At 31.9% G+C, this 15,873-nt stretch overlaps 1 protein-coding gene and 1 pseudogene across 1 annotated transcript; one reads left to right on the top strand and one right to left on the bottom strand.

Annotated features, from left to right (window-relative positions):
- Positions 1–5,568: 5,568 nt before the first annotated feature.
- On the bottom strand, positions 5,569–7,606 carry LOC148202383 (uncharacterized). The gene is made up of 4 exons (XM_088110590.1): positions 7,462–7,606; positions 7,301–7,373; positions 6,870–7,079; positions 5,569–6,568 (listed from the first exon to the last, which is right to left on the bottom strand). Exons 2-4 carry the CDS (start codon positions 7,343–7,345, stop codon positions 5,969–5,971), a joined length of 855 nt encoding a protein of 284 aa, XP_087966716.1. The 5' UTR covers positions 7,346–7,373; positions 7,462–7,606; the 3' UTR covers positions 5,569–5,968.
- Positions 7,607–8,289: 683 nt separating this feature from the next.
- On the top strand, positions 8,290–9,709 carry LOC148202384 (uncharacterized; annotated as a pseudogene).
- The last annotated feature ends 6,164 nt before the right edge of the window (positions 9,710–15,873 follow it).

The raw sequence follows: 15,873 nt of genomic DNA on the forward strand, positions 1-15,873 counted from the left end.
ATATTGTGAAAACATCAAAATGGCCCGAAAGTATAAGCATAGCACTTTGCATGTGATTGAACTGTGCACAGCAACTGTCCAAACAAAACCCATGAAAAACTGAACAACCGAATAATGGGACACATGACTAAGTTGTTCATGCAATGGCAGAAATTAGATTAGCCACTATTGGCGGCCAATTATTGAAGATAATGTAAAGGCACACAAAGTTGAAAAAAATTATATTAGAATAAAAAATCTATTCAACTCTATATTTATGTGAGGATGGACAAAAAATATAAGAATAATTATATCATAACACACATTTACATTTATTTAACATTCATTTAAAAAATGATAAAAAAAATGTAAACTTTTATATTATTTCAAGAAAGAAGAGAATAAAAAGTGAATAAGAGTACTGTCAAATGAATATAAAATATTTAGGTGTGTCAAAAAATTTTTACTCAAAATATAAATAAGAATTTCCATTACTTGAAATAATCCCAAGAGACACAAAGGATGCAATATGTGTCAATGATAAAGTTCCTCCTATCAAGTCTGAATCCTTCCTCTACTACATACTAAACTATTTTTGTGAATTAAAATGATTGCATATCCTTTCTAAAATAATAGAAACTAATTTCATAATTGATCAAAACGAACAAACTTCTTCTATAAAGAATATAAACTCTAAGGCTTTGTTCACTTGAATGGATTTGAGTGAGAGTGATTGAGGGGATTTAAGAGGATTTGAAAGTAAATTTTGTTGTTGTTTATTTGAGTGGATTTGGAGGTAAGTGAGAGTGGATTTGGAACTAAATTTTTTTAATTTGTTACATCAATCAAATCTTACACTAATTCTCAGAAACTTTACTTCCAAATCCACTCTCACCTACCTCCAAATTCACTCAAATAAACAACAACAAAAATTTACATTCAAATCCTCTCAATCACTCTCCCCAAATCTCAAGTGAACAAAGCCTAAAAGATTATATGATATAATTTTTACAAATGACCATTATGAAAGAATTTAATTTATTTTTATTTTTATTGTAAACATGTTGAATTACTCTAATTTACATAATTAAGACGATCATGATCAGGGGTAGGAAACTTACTTCTCTTCATTTCCATTAAATGCACAAGTTTATTGTCATATTCAAATTTATAACTTATCATTTTTAAAAATAAAATTAACTTAATTTTGTTCACTCAACATTTATCATATCCAAATAGAATTAGATAATAAACAAAGAAAACGTAAACATTAAAGAAGGAAAAAAAAATCACTTTTAACTTAAAATTTGGTAAGAACTACATAAATATATATGATTATTCTTAATTAAACATAAGGGTGAAAAAACAAAGTTGAGTCTGACGGGTCAGCCCACCAGCCCGGACTAAAGAGTAGATGGAGATGACATTTTAATTCCGTTAATTTGTTTTAGTTCATTCTGCTCAGCTCGATAGTTCGATAGGTCAATCCAGCAATCCGATATAATTTAAAATCTAAACGTTCATTCTTTAAAACCCTAATTCTATGCTATTTTCCATATCCACCATTGTCAACCTAATTCTCCTCTCATATCCTCCAGACCAGACTAATTCTGCTCTGAAATCTTTCAAACCAAACACGTGACTGACAAACACCACCTCTCCTTGCACTGCATAGCTTAACATCACTCTATTTAAGGTTAGTATTTATTCTCTGCCTTCCTCGAATGTGTTTACAATAATAGTTGTGTTATTCTTTATCAATAAACTGAATTAATTTGTGTTATTGTTCTATTGTATTAGGATTTAGTAACTTTTGATGGATGAGTCAATTAGTAAAGATAATCTGAATATTGATGTCAATGACAAAAAGGAAGATACTTCTCTCAATGAGGTTGAAGATGATAAGGAAAATGTTTAACTTAATAACAAAAATTGATAAATCAACAACTTCTGATGGCTAGAAATATTTTACTAGGATTGAGGTTGGTGATTATGGAAAGGAGAGTGTAAGTTGTAATGGTTGCAACAAAAAATACATAATTGGTTGTAAAAAATATGACACTTTCTGTTTCAAGAATCACATTGAAAAAAGTAATAAAGTTAAATATGAAGATTTAAGGTAAATGATAATGGACAAGCAAGGAAAATTGAAAGCTAGAAAGATAGATCAAATGGTTTCGCATGAGATGTGTGCCAATTTAATTATTCAGCATGGTTTACCATTTAACTTTGTTGAGGTAAATTTCAAATAGGATTTGTTTGGCTTCTGATTTGTGGATGTCTTTAACTAGTGAGGGTTATATTACTTTGACAACACATTATATGAACTCAAATTGGAAGTTGTGTAGCAAAATTCTCAACTTTTGTCACTTTCCTCCACCTCACATCAAATTTGAGTTGTCAAAAAGAAGATAAATGAATTTTGCATGTCCAGGAAATTGAGAAAATAATCTTTTCTTTGACTTCGAATAATGTTTCTAGTAATGATGTTATGAAAACGAAAATAATTGAGTTTGTTTTACAAAATATTTTGGTATGTGATGATGAGTTTTTGTACGTGTGTTGTTGTGTACATATTTTAAATTTGATTGTGCAAGAAAGATTGAAAGCTCTTGGTGATACTTTAGATCATATTAGGGAGAGTATCAAGTATTTTACATCAAGTATATTAGCTAGACATCAGCTCGATAGTCCAGTATAACCTATTTTAACCTGCCTGTTTCCCATGTGAAATTACATTTTTGATGAAAGAAAAAAAAAACAAAAAATGGTCGACTAGACTAGCTCAATCTGACTAGTTTTTGGTGAGTTAAAGTCATGTTGGGCTTAAACAGCCCGGGTTGATCCATTTTGTTACCCTTAGTCACTTTTATAATCACGATCTTTTCAAACCAAGCTACATTTTTAATAAAGTAAAGTCTTACGTCAATGTATTTAGTTTTCTAATGGTAAATCTAATGATAACTAAATATCTAGTAGTTTGGCTCTTAGAGTTAATAGTCACACAATTGTATAATTCTTAACTTTCTTATCCTTTCCTTCAACCATTGATCAAGAGATAAAGTCACCATAGATTGTAAAATTTATATTTCAAAAAATGTAAACAAACATCTGATTGGGTTGGGCTTTGAACTATGTGTCTAAAACATCCAACCTAGTAAAGTCTATTTATCTCACTTAACTTAAGTGAATTTATTAAGAATTGAAATATGAAGTAAAAAAACACATAAACTTATTGGTTTAAGATTTTGGATGAAAGATGATATTGTTCTTTTATTTATGTTTGACTTAGGCCTCATTGTTTTTATATCTTTATGGTTTTTTCTTAAAAAAATCGTTATACCTAAAGTTTACAATGTGCACATCTTGTGGCACTTGTGAGATCCAAGAAATTTAAATAATTAAAAAATATATATAAATATGGATAAATATTTTAAGTAAAAGATAAAATGGTTTGTTAGCTATAATTTAAAGGATTTATTTTAATTTAAAATATTTATTTTCTAACAAATAAGATTTGGTGAATAGTTATTCAACTAGAAAATACAATATTATTATATATTGTTAAATATTAGGAGACATTCTTGGATATTGTTATATACTAAAAATTGTTATAAATTAAAAAAATATCCTTAGGTATGATTAGATATTATGAGATATTCTTATATATTATTGTTAGATAATAATAAGTGATAACAAAATATTGTATTTTCCTTAAAAATATCAAGCTTATAAATGAGAGGAATGTTTTAAAGGTTAAGTTTTTATGGGAAAGAAGAAAGAAGTGAAGAGTAGAGGTAGGAGAACTAACATTTCAATTATGTAGCTGTTTTAATTGTTTTAACATTTTTTAACTTGTTTTTTGTGTCTTATTTGTGAATGAGTTTTGGTGGTGAATTGATGTTGTGTGGGAAACCTTCCATGGACAAGAGATAATTGTTGATATGTTTGTGTGTGTCTCAGCAAGAGGTGAAATGTTGGGTTCTTGGTAAACTATGCGTGGTGGTACTATTGGTGAACTTCACTGGTAAGTCTCTTTAAGAGAACAAAGATGCATTCTAATTTTAATGGTAAATGAATGACGAATAAGCTACGTGCATGAGTTGGAGTTGAGAATTTGTAGATTGAGATCTTTGTCATAGTCACAACACATATGCTTGTATAATATGTTATTTGAGTTTATGAATTTTATTGAAAAATATATTTTTTAACTTACAATTTGATGAAAACTATTGTTAGGATGTTTAAGTTTGTTCACCCACCTATTAGTGGTTATGGTTTCTACATGCTTATTTATATAAGAATAGATGATTATTCATAAGTTGAGAAAGATACACATACTAGAGAGTATGATCTATATTAGAAGGTAATTGAAATAGTCTTTTAATCTTATGATTTTTTTTAATGTTTATTTTTATTTATTGATATTTTATATAAAATAGAAATAAATTTTTATTTTAAATTTTGTAATTTGTGTTAATTATAAATTTTAAGATAAAAAATATGCTACAAAACCAACGTTCGTGATATAATATTTGTATTTTTTATATCATATTTTCATAAAAAGATATTTATTTGTTTTAAATGTGGTTAGAAAAATTGAATTAACTAACTCCTTTTAATTAGTGTAAAAATTAATTAATTTGATTTATATTTGGACCTTTGTTAATAATCCATGTCACAATTGATTATGAAAATTATTACTTTTAGATTTATTTGGATCTTAGTCAATCATCAATATTACAATTCGTTTTTAGTAGACCTTTGATCTTTACTTAGCCTTTTACTTATTGCACCCACAATATCTTTGCGCACATCTTCAAATTTTTGAAACGACCATTTTACTGTCAGGAAAAATGACTTCCAGAATATACATTTTGGAAACCTTTTGAAAAAAACTTCCAAGAATTTTTGGAATGAAATTTCCAGAGAAGAATTTCTAGAACAGGATTTCTAAAATGTGATTTTTGAAACAAAATTTCTAGAACGTATGAAATGAATCTTGGGATATGTTTTCTGGAATGAAATTTCCGAATTTTTTTTTCCAAAACACACTCCTGTAAAAAATGTATTTTGAAAAGAGGAAACACATAAAAATAGTTTTCAGAAACAGCTTTCTAGAATGATTTTTATTTCTCTCTTCTTCCTCTGCAGTATACTCTGATTTTACATATATGTATCAAAAGTCCATTAGTAGAAATAATGAAAGGGGACAAACTAAGACATTGGCCTACTATTGCCTATACAAAACATGATGATGGTCCCTCAATATCATTTTTTTATGACAAAGTTAAGAACCACTCATTCTCCCCTGCCTACTCCAGTACCTATAATCTACACCTTTTTACTTCTTCCAAAAAAACACAGGGCATGCCTATCAAATGTTGGCAAGTTAATCCCTCAGAATTTGGAATAAGTTTGATCTTAAATATTACAAATCTGTATGCTCAGCTAAGTTCGTATATATCAAGAACGACATAACCTGCTTACTTAATATCGATCAAAACAAGAGTCTAATGGACTTGATATTGATTTACCTTTGTGATGACTGCCTAACACAATTAGTAAATAGCATTTGCACAACTTAAATCACTGAAATATATAATTTCAACATAATGGTAAGAAAGTAAAATCCAACAACAACAGTACAGCACTGCACCGAAAGTACGGTGTTTCACCTATGAATTATTGATACAAACAAGAACAAGAAACACACAGGGTTCTAAATGCACCTTGAGTTTGGGGAATGAAAACACCAACGTTTACAGTCATAGATTTATTTATTTTTTAAAGTTTAAGTTATTTCACACAAAATCTATGGCTATAAGCTGTTTGACCATGGGAGCACCCTGAACATCAAGGTGCATGTTAGACCATAAACACTAGCACGCAGAAGATAAATTCATATATATATATATATATATAGGAGGTATAACAGAAATTGGTTTAAGTTAGAAGCTCAGCTTCTTATTATTTTCATTGTTGACCTTCATGTAATTGTGGTGGTGGCGCTTGGCACGAGCACATAACAGCCTGTGAAAATGATTCCCAATAATGGAAGGTACACTTCTGTGAGTGATTTAGCAGAATTGACAAGCATAAAAGTGGCCCAAAACATTAGCATTGAACTCTGCATCCCAGAGAATGGTGCACCATTAACAATCATCGCTGCAGTAGCTGATACGTACGCCATGAAACCGAACAGCTTGAGAATTGTGGACAAAAACAAAATGGGGCCAGATTTTGGCTGAAGCTGGATGATTGATAACTGGCTGCACATTTCCATGGCAACCGAAAGAAAAACAATGGACGCCATAACAAAAGATGAAACACGATGTACGGTTTTCTTGCGTTTTTCAAGAGGACTGAAGAGTTCGCTATTGTTGTTTAGATCAAAACCTGTGAAATTGTTTCGCAGTTGAGAAGTCTTTAACGTTATCCTGGTGAGTAAAGGATTACCATCATATGGTTCATTGATTAACTCCAAGAACTTGTTTTCTGTGGTGAAACTTTGATTCACCTTTTGATTTTTCACGTTGAAATAACAGAAACCACTCGTATTAATAGGCACATACATTCTACGCCGTTTCTGCAGCATATAGAAAGTCCCAAGAGGGATCAGAAATGTTACAGAAATCTCTCCTAGTTACAGCAGGCTGGTTAGAAATCTCAGTATTTTTCTAAATTATTTAAATATTTTCAGGTAAGGATATGCTTAACTCCTTCTACTAAACTTTAAGAGGACAATACGAAATAGTAAAAAATAACAAAATAATTTTTCTTCAACTTAAACTTAATTGATGTGTTAGTTTATATATCCTCTTACATGATAACATAACTCAGAAAGCAAAACAACATCAAACAACAAAGCTATAATCTTACCAACTTACCATGTGGCTTTTTGTTGTGCTGTGATATCGAGCAGTACATGTGAAGAGTAGATCCCAGAGCATCATGTCTGAGAATGGATTTTCAGCTTCAAAAAACAAGTTATCCTCAAAGCGAAGGGTTTCCTTGGCATCCTTTTTCAAAGGGCAATGCACTCGTTCCTTCTCAGCTTCATAAGTATACATCTCTTTTTCAAGAGGCTGGTATTCCAACTGAGGCACGAGAAGAAGTAGAAGTGGTAATTCACATATACTTTCAACTCAATCCTTATAAACAACATTGTGCCATCATTACAAATTAAAGGCTTTAAAAAAACAAAACATAAGAAATTGGGAACAAAAAAGTGAGCTACGGATGAACAAGTGAGAGGAGTAAGAAGAAAACAGAAAAAAGTAGAAACAGTTGGAATGGATGTAAATAAAGTAACACATACTAATTCACGGATCGTATATGTATCCTTCTCCGATTGACGATCCATCACAGGGAAAGAAATGAAAGGGTTTGAGCTAGATCCACAAAACACAAGCGGTTAGTTTAGTTCCAGTCTTTCCGCACAATGAGAAACCAATATTGCAGAAAACAAAATGATAGTACCTCCTTGTGGCCTCCTAAAATGATCAAGATCGATGAATTCAAGCTAAGAAAACGCGTTAATCTGCATCCATCGAAACTTCAAGAGAGTATGAAAAATATTTAGTTTATTGCTAAAGTCTTCGGCCGGTGAAGACTCAGAATAAAAGAAGGAAGAGAGACCCTTCGCGGAGTTTGAAAATGAAACTCACTAAGCCAAGAATAATATGAGGAGCAATCTCATCAAACTTCCATTTCTTTTTATTTCAATGTCTTTTGTTTGGGTAGGAATTTGTCTGAAGGTGACGAAGGTCTGTGCTTTCAGTGAATGGAATCTAAAACTTCATTGGTAATTGACACCACACGCAAACGCGTTTGTTGCTTTGATTTGACTTCAAAATGTCGTCTTTTCCAAACCGCAACTCGTGTTTAGACAAATTCCTAAGCTTCTGCTGCTAGCTTTTCGAAGGAGTTTGTCTCTAACACAAAGGTGGAGACGAGAAGAGCGTTCCTGAAAGAGATAACAACCCTAACGTAATAAACAGTGTGACATACTTTTTTTATCCCGTAGGTTATTGTCTATGTTTTCTTTGTTGACGCTGATGTTCGCTAACTTACGTAGTACTGTATATATTGGTTAACTCTTGCAGATACTGCCCGTTAGGCACTCAATCAGGTAAGTGATGAAAAACTTCCTACTGAATCTATTCTGTGATCATGAATATGACATGTTCATTTCGCTTATTTCTTCGTCATCCTCATGTTGCACTTGTTCTTTAGTGCTAAATCTTATTTACCATTATATGTATCTTGAAAACCTTGTGCTCTGATTAACAGCACTACCTTGGGTATATGGAGATTGATATGAAGATCCAATATGAAGAACACGGGACAAAAGTAATAAATGCATTAATCTTTTACATTTATTTAACAGTATTTTTTTTCACTTTTTATTCTCTTTTTTCTTAAAAAAATATTCAAATTTATTCTTTTATAATTATTTTAACCTTGTATTAATATTCTATTATGTATCAAACAAAAGTAATAGTGTTTCATGATTTCATTAATTACTCAAACGTAATAATTACTGAAACCGAATCTGTCTGATCTTGGATAACATATATAAGCATTTCACTTGTTTTCAGACATAACTGTCTATCGTTGTGCGCTCATATGAATCTAGAAAAATATTAAAGCTGAATAAGTAATGAAAGTATGTTTGCTGTGTTTGGAGTAACTGTGGAAATTATTATTTTAATAGTTTATTATTATTATTAAGGATAATTGTTCATTATTACTTAGTTATGTATCCACCTTTTTATTTTCTTGTAAATATTTTATCGATGTTTATGTAATTAAGTTATGAAAAATGATTTTTCAAATAACTATTTTGTTTGGATAAAAAAAATTACAATGAGAGAAATAATATACATATACATTAAAAATATATATTCTTTTAAAATTCATAAAATACAAACTATCAAATAAAAAAATATTTTTTTATAGTTATTATAAATTGCAAGAATAATGGACTTAATTATGATCAGTATCTTACTCTTTGATTTTGTTGTTAATGGAGATAACATCATAACCGCATTGATTGGATTTCTTTGTTTTGCCAGGTAAACACTGAAGACCCTCCTCCTAAAACACCACCAAGAAATCCTCCTGAAACACCGCTAAGACACACTCCTATCAGCTTCATGAAATGTATAACTTTAATAGTGTTGAGCATAAAGAATATCCCTATGAATCTTCATTACATGTTGCTAGTATCAGGTGGTGCTTTTCTAAAATTTAAGGCAGAAAAGTTGACGGCTCAATTTGATTTAAAATTGGAAAATTTATATGACGTACTGTTGACCTTTGGGGAAGCCTTTGGAGAGTTTAATCCAGAGATCACAGATAAAATGACAATCATGGTGGGTTGTCTTCTAGTTTTGTTGCTGATTTGGCCACTGCAACCAGCGTATCAGATTTCTATCATGCTAATATTGATTTCTGAATCACTTCACTATATTTTTAAGTTGTTCGGCACGTATCAGGGGTTGGTGTGACTTGCGGCGTTTTCAAACTTCCTCTCCTCTGGTTTACTACTACAGCGGCTTTTGCGCTTTCTCTCATTGTTTGTTTTATGATGTTGCTCATGATTTACCTTATCCAGAGATATGTAGGTGCAGGGAGATCAACAGTGAGAGAACCTGATTTTACTTTCCAAGATTTTTCGGTAATTGTTCAGCGGATGGTTGGTGAAGTTGAATCATACAAATAGCTTTATGTCCTAGTTGATTAAGCTCTCAACAATTATACCCATTTGTTGACATATATCCAAAACTTATTACGTACCTTGTTGCATGATGTTGAAACTCATTGCTTATGATCTGCCTGGTATTGAGTATTTAGTATTGGACTTCTTAAGGTCGAATAACTCATCAGTTTCGTTATTATTCTGCTTGTATTTATATCTTATCTTGCATGTATTTTATGAACAATAGTGATCTTTTGCTTTTGTGTCTGATAGTTTGTTTTTGTGTATGATAGGCCTTTGTGTCTGATAGTTTGCTTTGTGTATGTTAGCTTTTTCGTCTACTTCCTTTTGTGTTTGTCTTTGTTCTTTCATTTCCACGAAGGTATGAATTCTCAATATGGTATCTGCATGTTGATCCTGCTCCTTTTTTCCGTTGTGCCTTCTTCTCCTTCTACTTCTTTATTTCTTGGACCTTCTTCTTGCTCTATCTTTGTGCTCAGTTGTTCGTAGTTTTTTTTTTCCCATGAACAATGGGAACATTGATCTTTCACAAAACCCTTCAAGTCTTACTTACATTCAAGTGAGAATCCTACTAATTCTTCTTGCTCCTCGTCTAAACGGAACAAATTATCCCTCATGAATAAATGAACGTGTTCTTTTATCGATGACAACAATACAAAACTGACACAAGATAATTTTATGTTTGATACATTAGTATCATATTTAGTTATGTATCGCTTAATATTATAAGAGGTTGGTTTCCATTTTGTTATATACACAATTCTTTGTAAAATTTGAAAATACACAATGAAATAAAAGTATTTTCTAGTATAGTTGTAAACATAGACATAGCCTTTTATGCTGAATTACAAATTTTTTGTTACATTTATTTTTCTTTTTTTTCTTTTTCTCTCTTTTTACTGTCTTGTTCTTAGCATGATGGTCCAAAACGAAGTAATATATATCATGGATAATTTTGACACTTCCCAGAGACACCGTATACATTGACAATGCACATATGCAAAGATTCAAGGGAAAGATTTTTCAAAGGTAATTATTTTTGGATCTTTGATCTGGTACAAGAAATAAATTCGATAAACAAAGTAGAAAGAAGAGTTTATTATTATTATTATTATTATTATTATTATTATTATTATTATTATTATTATTATTATTATTATTATTATTATTATTATTATTATTATTATTATTATTATTATTATTATTATTATTATTACACATTGTTTGGGAAGAATGTTGTTAATCATCTGGGAGAAAGAAATGTTTCTTGGCATGTGTCAAACAAAAATGATTCTCAATGGCCTTAGGTTGAAATTAATTAAGTTATGAAATTCTTACTTGAATACTCAACCAAATTAATCCTTCAATCTGTTAAAAATAAAATCAACCATATTAACGCTGCTACTGATGAGTCTTTAATTAGCAAGAAAAAAAGTGATATACATATTGATAATACTTTTTTCCTTCCAACTATGCATTGCAATTGCTAAGTTTTAGCGATTACCTGAATAATCAACCTTGAATCATTGACTGTTGTATTTACCTTGGTTTTTCTCTAATATCAGAAATCTAAAAAGCATAGCACGAGTTCATATCCTCAAATAGAGTAGTTTGTTCCGTCTTCTTCCTTTAAAGAGAGTTGATTAATCAACAAATGGTTTTATCAAAGCTCTTGATCATGGAATTTTTATCATGTACATTTCCAAGCTAGGTATGATGAATATTATCCTACAAAGAAAGTGCTCGAACAAGAGATAACTTTGTATGTACTTTATGAACAAGAGATAACTTTTACTATTTTAGATATGATAGTTTGATTTGAGAAAAATGTTATTTGATATCATTTGACACTATGTAAGATTAAATAGTCATAAAGAAAGTAAAATTTTGTACTTAAAAGGTAAAAGAGGAAGTGAAAAGTATATTGAAAGGTGTTGTGAAATCGGTATTGCAAAAGTGTTGCGTGGAGGTTGCACGATATCGGTACTGCAACAAATCCAACCCTCTATTCATGCTTTATTCCTTCCTCGAATGCCTCCTTCAATTTCAACCATGACTATGAAACAAAATTCATGTTGTTGTGTAGGTTTGTTACACCAAACGTGATCTTCATCCTTAAAATGGTCTAGTTTTTTTTGTTAAGGTTGAGTTGCAAGTTGTGGTTTCCTACAAATAAAGAGAGTTGATTGTTCCTCAGCTGAAGAAACTGTTGGAAATGTTAATAACATTCAAAACAAAACTGTTTAAATTATATTGCAATTATATTTGTTTTTGGTGAAATGGGATGAGAATGATTCCTGCGTAGCACTATTCTGGAAGAGCATTCGCTTCTTCGGTATTCTGGGTGATCGATTTGTTTGAGGGGGTTGACCTGCAGAAGAACTTCGATCCTTAAGTCAGAATTTTTCTCTGTAGGTCTAAAGTAATTCAATTATGAAAAAAATGTCAATTACCTCGAAATTAGACCTCTATTTAAAAAGTTTAAAAGAATCTGACCAATTAATTTACCTCTTAATGATCATTAATGTCAACCTTAATCAATCATCAATAGCAGTTACCATATAGATTGCGCTTTAACTTTTATCAACTGTTGTCGTGACTGAACGTCTGCGAAGTCTTTTTCTGTCTGTACCTTGCTGATTGGTTCATTCAACTCAGCACGTAGTAATACCCGGTCATATCTCACCTCATAGTAACAATATTATTGATAAAAAATAAAAATTACAATACCACTTTTCTCTCTCTTTCTTTATTTCTTCTCTATGTTGAAATTTCTTCTCAATTTGTTTTTTCCTTTACACCTTTTGTTATCTATTTCTTTTTTTATATATATTAACTTATTTTCTACTTAATTTGTTGTTTTTCTTATACTTCTCTCCTTCATTGATTTTTATTGGATAAAATCTTATTTTACCAATTCTAACAAGAGCAAGTTGGCTACATCATATTTGTCAAACAATTTTTCCGAAATACAATTATTAACTCCTTGACAAGTGCAGCAAATTATTCAAGTAATATAGATTGTAAGTTCAAGTATCATCTCCCATGGGATTTGTGTTTGTTTAAATAATTACTTATTAGTTTAGGCAATGTAAATAAATAGTGATTGGTTCAAATGAGTTCCAAACACATAAAATTACTAAATATAAAGATTATAAAGTGATACGAGTAAAGATTCATCGAAGTTGGACATCATGATCCAAATTTTATCCACTCATCCACACAATATATCTCTAACATATTCAAGTGTTCACATGACAAGTATACAAGCCCTAATTCCTTAAAGACAAGTTCTAAATCTTTATGTGAAAATATTAATCCCTTAGATATTCAAACACAATATTTACATTAAGAAAAGGTGTCTAGAATGACCAAGAGCCTTGGTCTATGTCTACAGTCAAGCCACTTGGTTGTTCTATTCAGGTTTAGGTTCCAAAGCATTTTTCAATGATTAGACACCACCAAAATAGCATAGATATTTCATCATGCAAGTGAATAAAAGGGATAGAACACAAGTAATATGGAAGATATTATACTGCATAGAAAGAACTACAAAGAGTTTAGGTACATTACATCCAACCTAATGAAATCGAGTTTAGCTACTCTTATACATCTAGAACACAAAAATGGATTGGAATTATGAAAATGATGGAGGAAGATGCACTAGAGTAGAAATGACCTTTAACGTCACCCCTTAGACGTCGGATCCCACAATATCCAACGTAAAAGATTGACCGGTGGCATTTTGGTAAATAAGTTGGCCTTGGCGACATCGGTTCATGGGGGGTCCGACGTCTATACTTTAAACCACGTCAGTTCGTACAATTAGACACCAAAAGGGAGCGCCAGAATGGGAAAAGTCATTTTTTTTCGCCATTTAGACGTCGGATCCCACCACACCAACATCTAGAGAGTCATTAAGACGTCAGTCCCCCTTACATCCGACGCCTAAATGGCCTGACAGGGTAGGTGAAAACTTGTTGTGGACGTCGACTCCCCTTACATCAGACATCTATATACATCGCGAATATTAATCTTTAAATCAAATGGACATCACATTATTGAGGTCCCCGACGTCTAGTCGCGAATAGACGTCGGGCACTGGGGGCACCGACGTCTTGATTCATGTTAAATCAGAAATCGCGAACCCGCGGTTACGCGCACTTCATCATCTTCCTCCTCGCCTTTTTCTCTCTACGGCATTGCATTTCCAGGTGCGTTTTATCTCTTTTTAACCGTTTAAACTTACTTTTACTTCGATTAAATTAGTCTTTGATGGATTATCTTCCATTTGAACCGATTAAAATGAGTTTTCGTTGTGCTTTGGTGCAGTTTTTCTCGTGTCTTTGGCTAGCGTAGTAGTACCTTCTCCCTTTGCTAGTTTTCTTGTAAGAAAAGCTTGCGTCTTTTGGATCTCTTATAACATTTCAACCCAAAACCAAACCTGGATCCTTGCCTAGTTCTCATGTCACCGTATTCTTTTTCATTGGCGGTTGGAATGGAACTAGGCAAGGATCCAGATTCGGTTTTCGGTTGAAATGCGATAAGAGGTCCAAAAGACGCAAGCTTTTCTTATGAGGAAACAAGGAAGAAGGTGCTACTACGTTACCCAAAGACACGAGCTACAGTAGACGTCGGTTAATGCCATGTCCGACGTCTATAGTGCCTTTAGACGTCAGTTTTGGTTAACATCACCCATAAAGACGTCTGATCGAGATCTGAGGTTAAAAGCCCAAAATAGCATACGTCTAAAGTCTTTTCTGCACTAGTGATGAAGTTCTTGAGCCCTAGAAATGCCTTAACCCGTGTCTTGAGCCTCTGGTTCGTTTCCACGTCTAAAAAATATCTTTTTCTTCAACTCTCAACTCCTATTCTAAGTAAAGGAAAATATCTAATAAAGCTCACAACTAGAAACACTATGGCCTTTAGTGATGTGCTACATGTGTCATTAATCAAAGTTAATTTAATCTATGTAGCCTTGTTAGGAAAAGCTGGAGTTAATCTAAACATTGTAGAGAGCTTTAAGCACACAGTTATTGATTAGTTCGGCATATCATCCTCATATTGATGGACAACCTGAAAGAACCATTCAATCCTTGGAAAACTTGCTAAGGGCGTGTGTTTTGGATCATCTTGGAAGCTGGAGTTAGGTTCTACCATTGGTTAAGTTCACCTACAACTATAATTACTATGCTAGCATCGAGATGACGCCCTTTGAAGTTTTGTATGAAAGAAGATGTCGAACATCGTTGTGTTGGTTTCAGGATGGAGAATCTGTAACAATAGGCCCTGAGCTGTTGCAATAGAGCACCGACAAGGTGAAGATGATTCACGAACAAATGAAGGCGACGCGGAGCAAGCAAAATTCTTATGCATATAAAAGGAGGAGACCGTTGGAGTTTGAAGTTGAAGATCATGTGTTTATGCGAGTGACACCAATGACAGGAGTTAGGAGAACAATCAAGTTGAGGAAGTTGTCTCCGAAATTTCTTGGACCATATCAAGTACTTAGGAGGATTGGTTCAGCAACATATGAGATAACACACTACCACCTTTGTTGGGGAACTTGCATAACATCTTTCATGTATCTCAATTGAGGAAGTATGTCCCAAATCCTGGTTATGTGTTGGAGGTTGATGACATTCAAGTTAGGCTTAATAGCCTCTTTTGTCCCCAATTTTGCTCGATTATGTCAATTTGGTCCCTGGTTTTAAAAAAGTATCAACTTGGTCCTCATTTAATAAATTTTGCGTCAACTTCGTCCCTTCCGTTAAATAGAAACAGACGGAGTTAAGGATTGATGATATGGAAAAAACTTTTTATTCTCTTTCCTCTGCTTTTCTGAACACATTAGTTTTTTTTATCAGTGTTTGCAACATTGGTGATTAGTGCAAGTGACACCTAACTCAATTTAATACATACATCTCTTATTTCTATTTATTTAATTAATGCTTCAACACCATAATTATTCACTTCCCCATTCCAAAATGATTTAATATACTAAATTCAAGTTTTCTCTCCAATAAAAAAATAAATTAAGTATACGTAAGAAGATGATAAAAAACAATGAATTATATTTCACATAAATCAAAATTATTGTATTTTTCCCAGTAAAATTTAATATACTTCACTGAGTATTGAAGTCAGAAAAATTAGAGTTATAAATA

This window comes from Vigna umbellata, chromosome 3 (assembly GCF_029865625.1).
Source record: "Vigna umbellata cultivar VRB3 chromosome 3, Vumbellata_1.0, whole genome shotgun sequence".
In the NCBI taxonomy this organism is placed as follows: Eukaryota; Viridiplantae; Streptophyta; class Magnoliopsida; order Fabales; family Fabaceae; genus Vigna; species Vigna umbellata.

Excerpts from the sequence above, each read along its gene's own strand:
- LOC148202383 (XM_088110590.1), bottom strand. The coding sequence starts at position 7,345 with ATGGATCGTCAATCGGAGAAGGATACATATACGATCCGTGAATTA. Across the intron at positions 7,080-7,300 it reads CATATACGATCCGTGAATTA|TTGGAATACCAGCCTCTTGA; the intron begins GTATGTGTTACT and ends CTCGTGCCTCAG. Across the intron at positions 6,569-6,869 it reads GCACAACAAAAAGCCACATG|AAACGGCGTAGAATGTATGT; the intron begins GTAAGTTGGTAA and ends TATATGCTGCAG.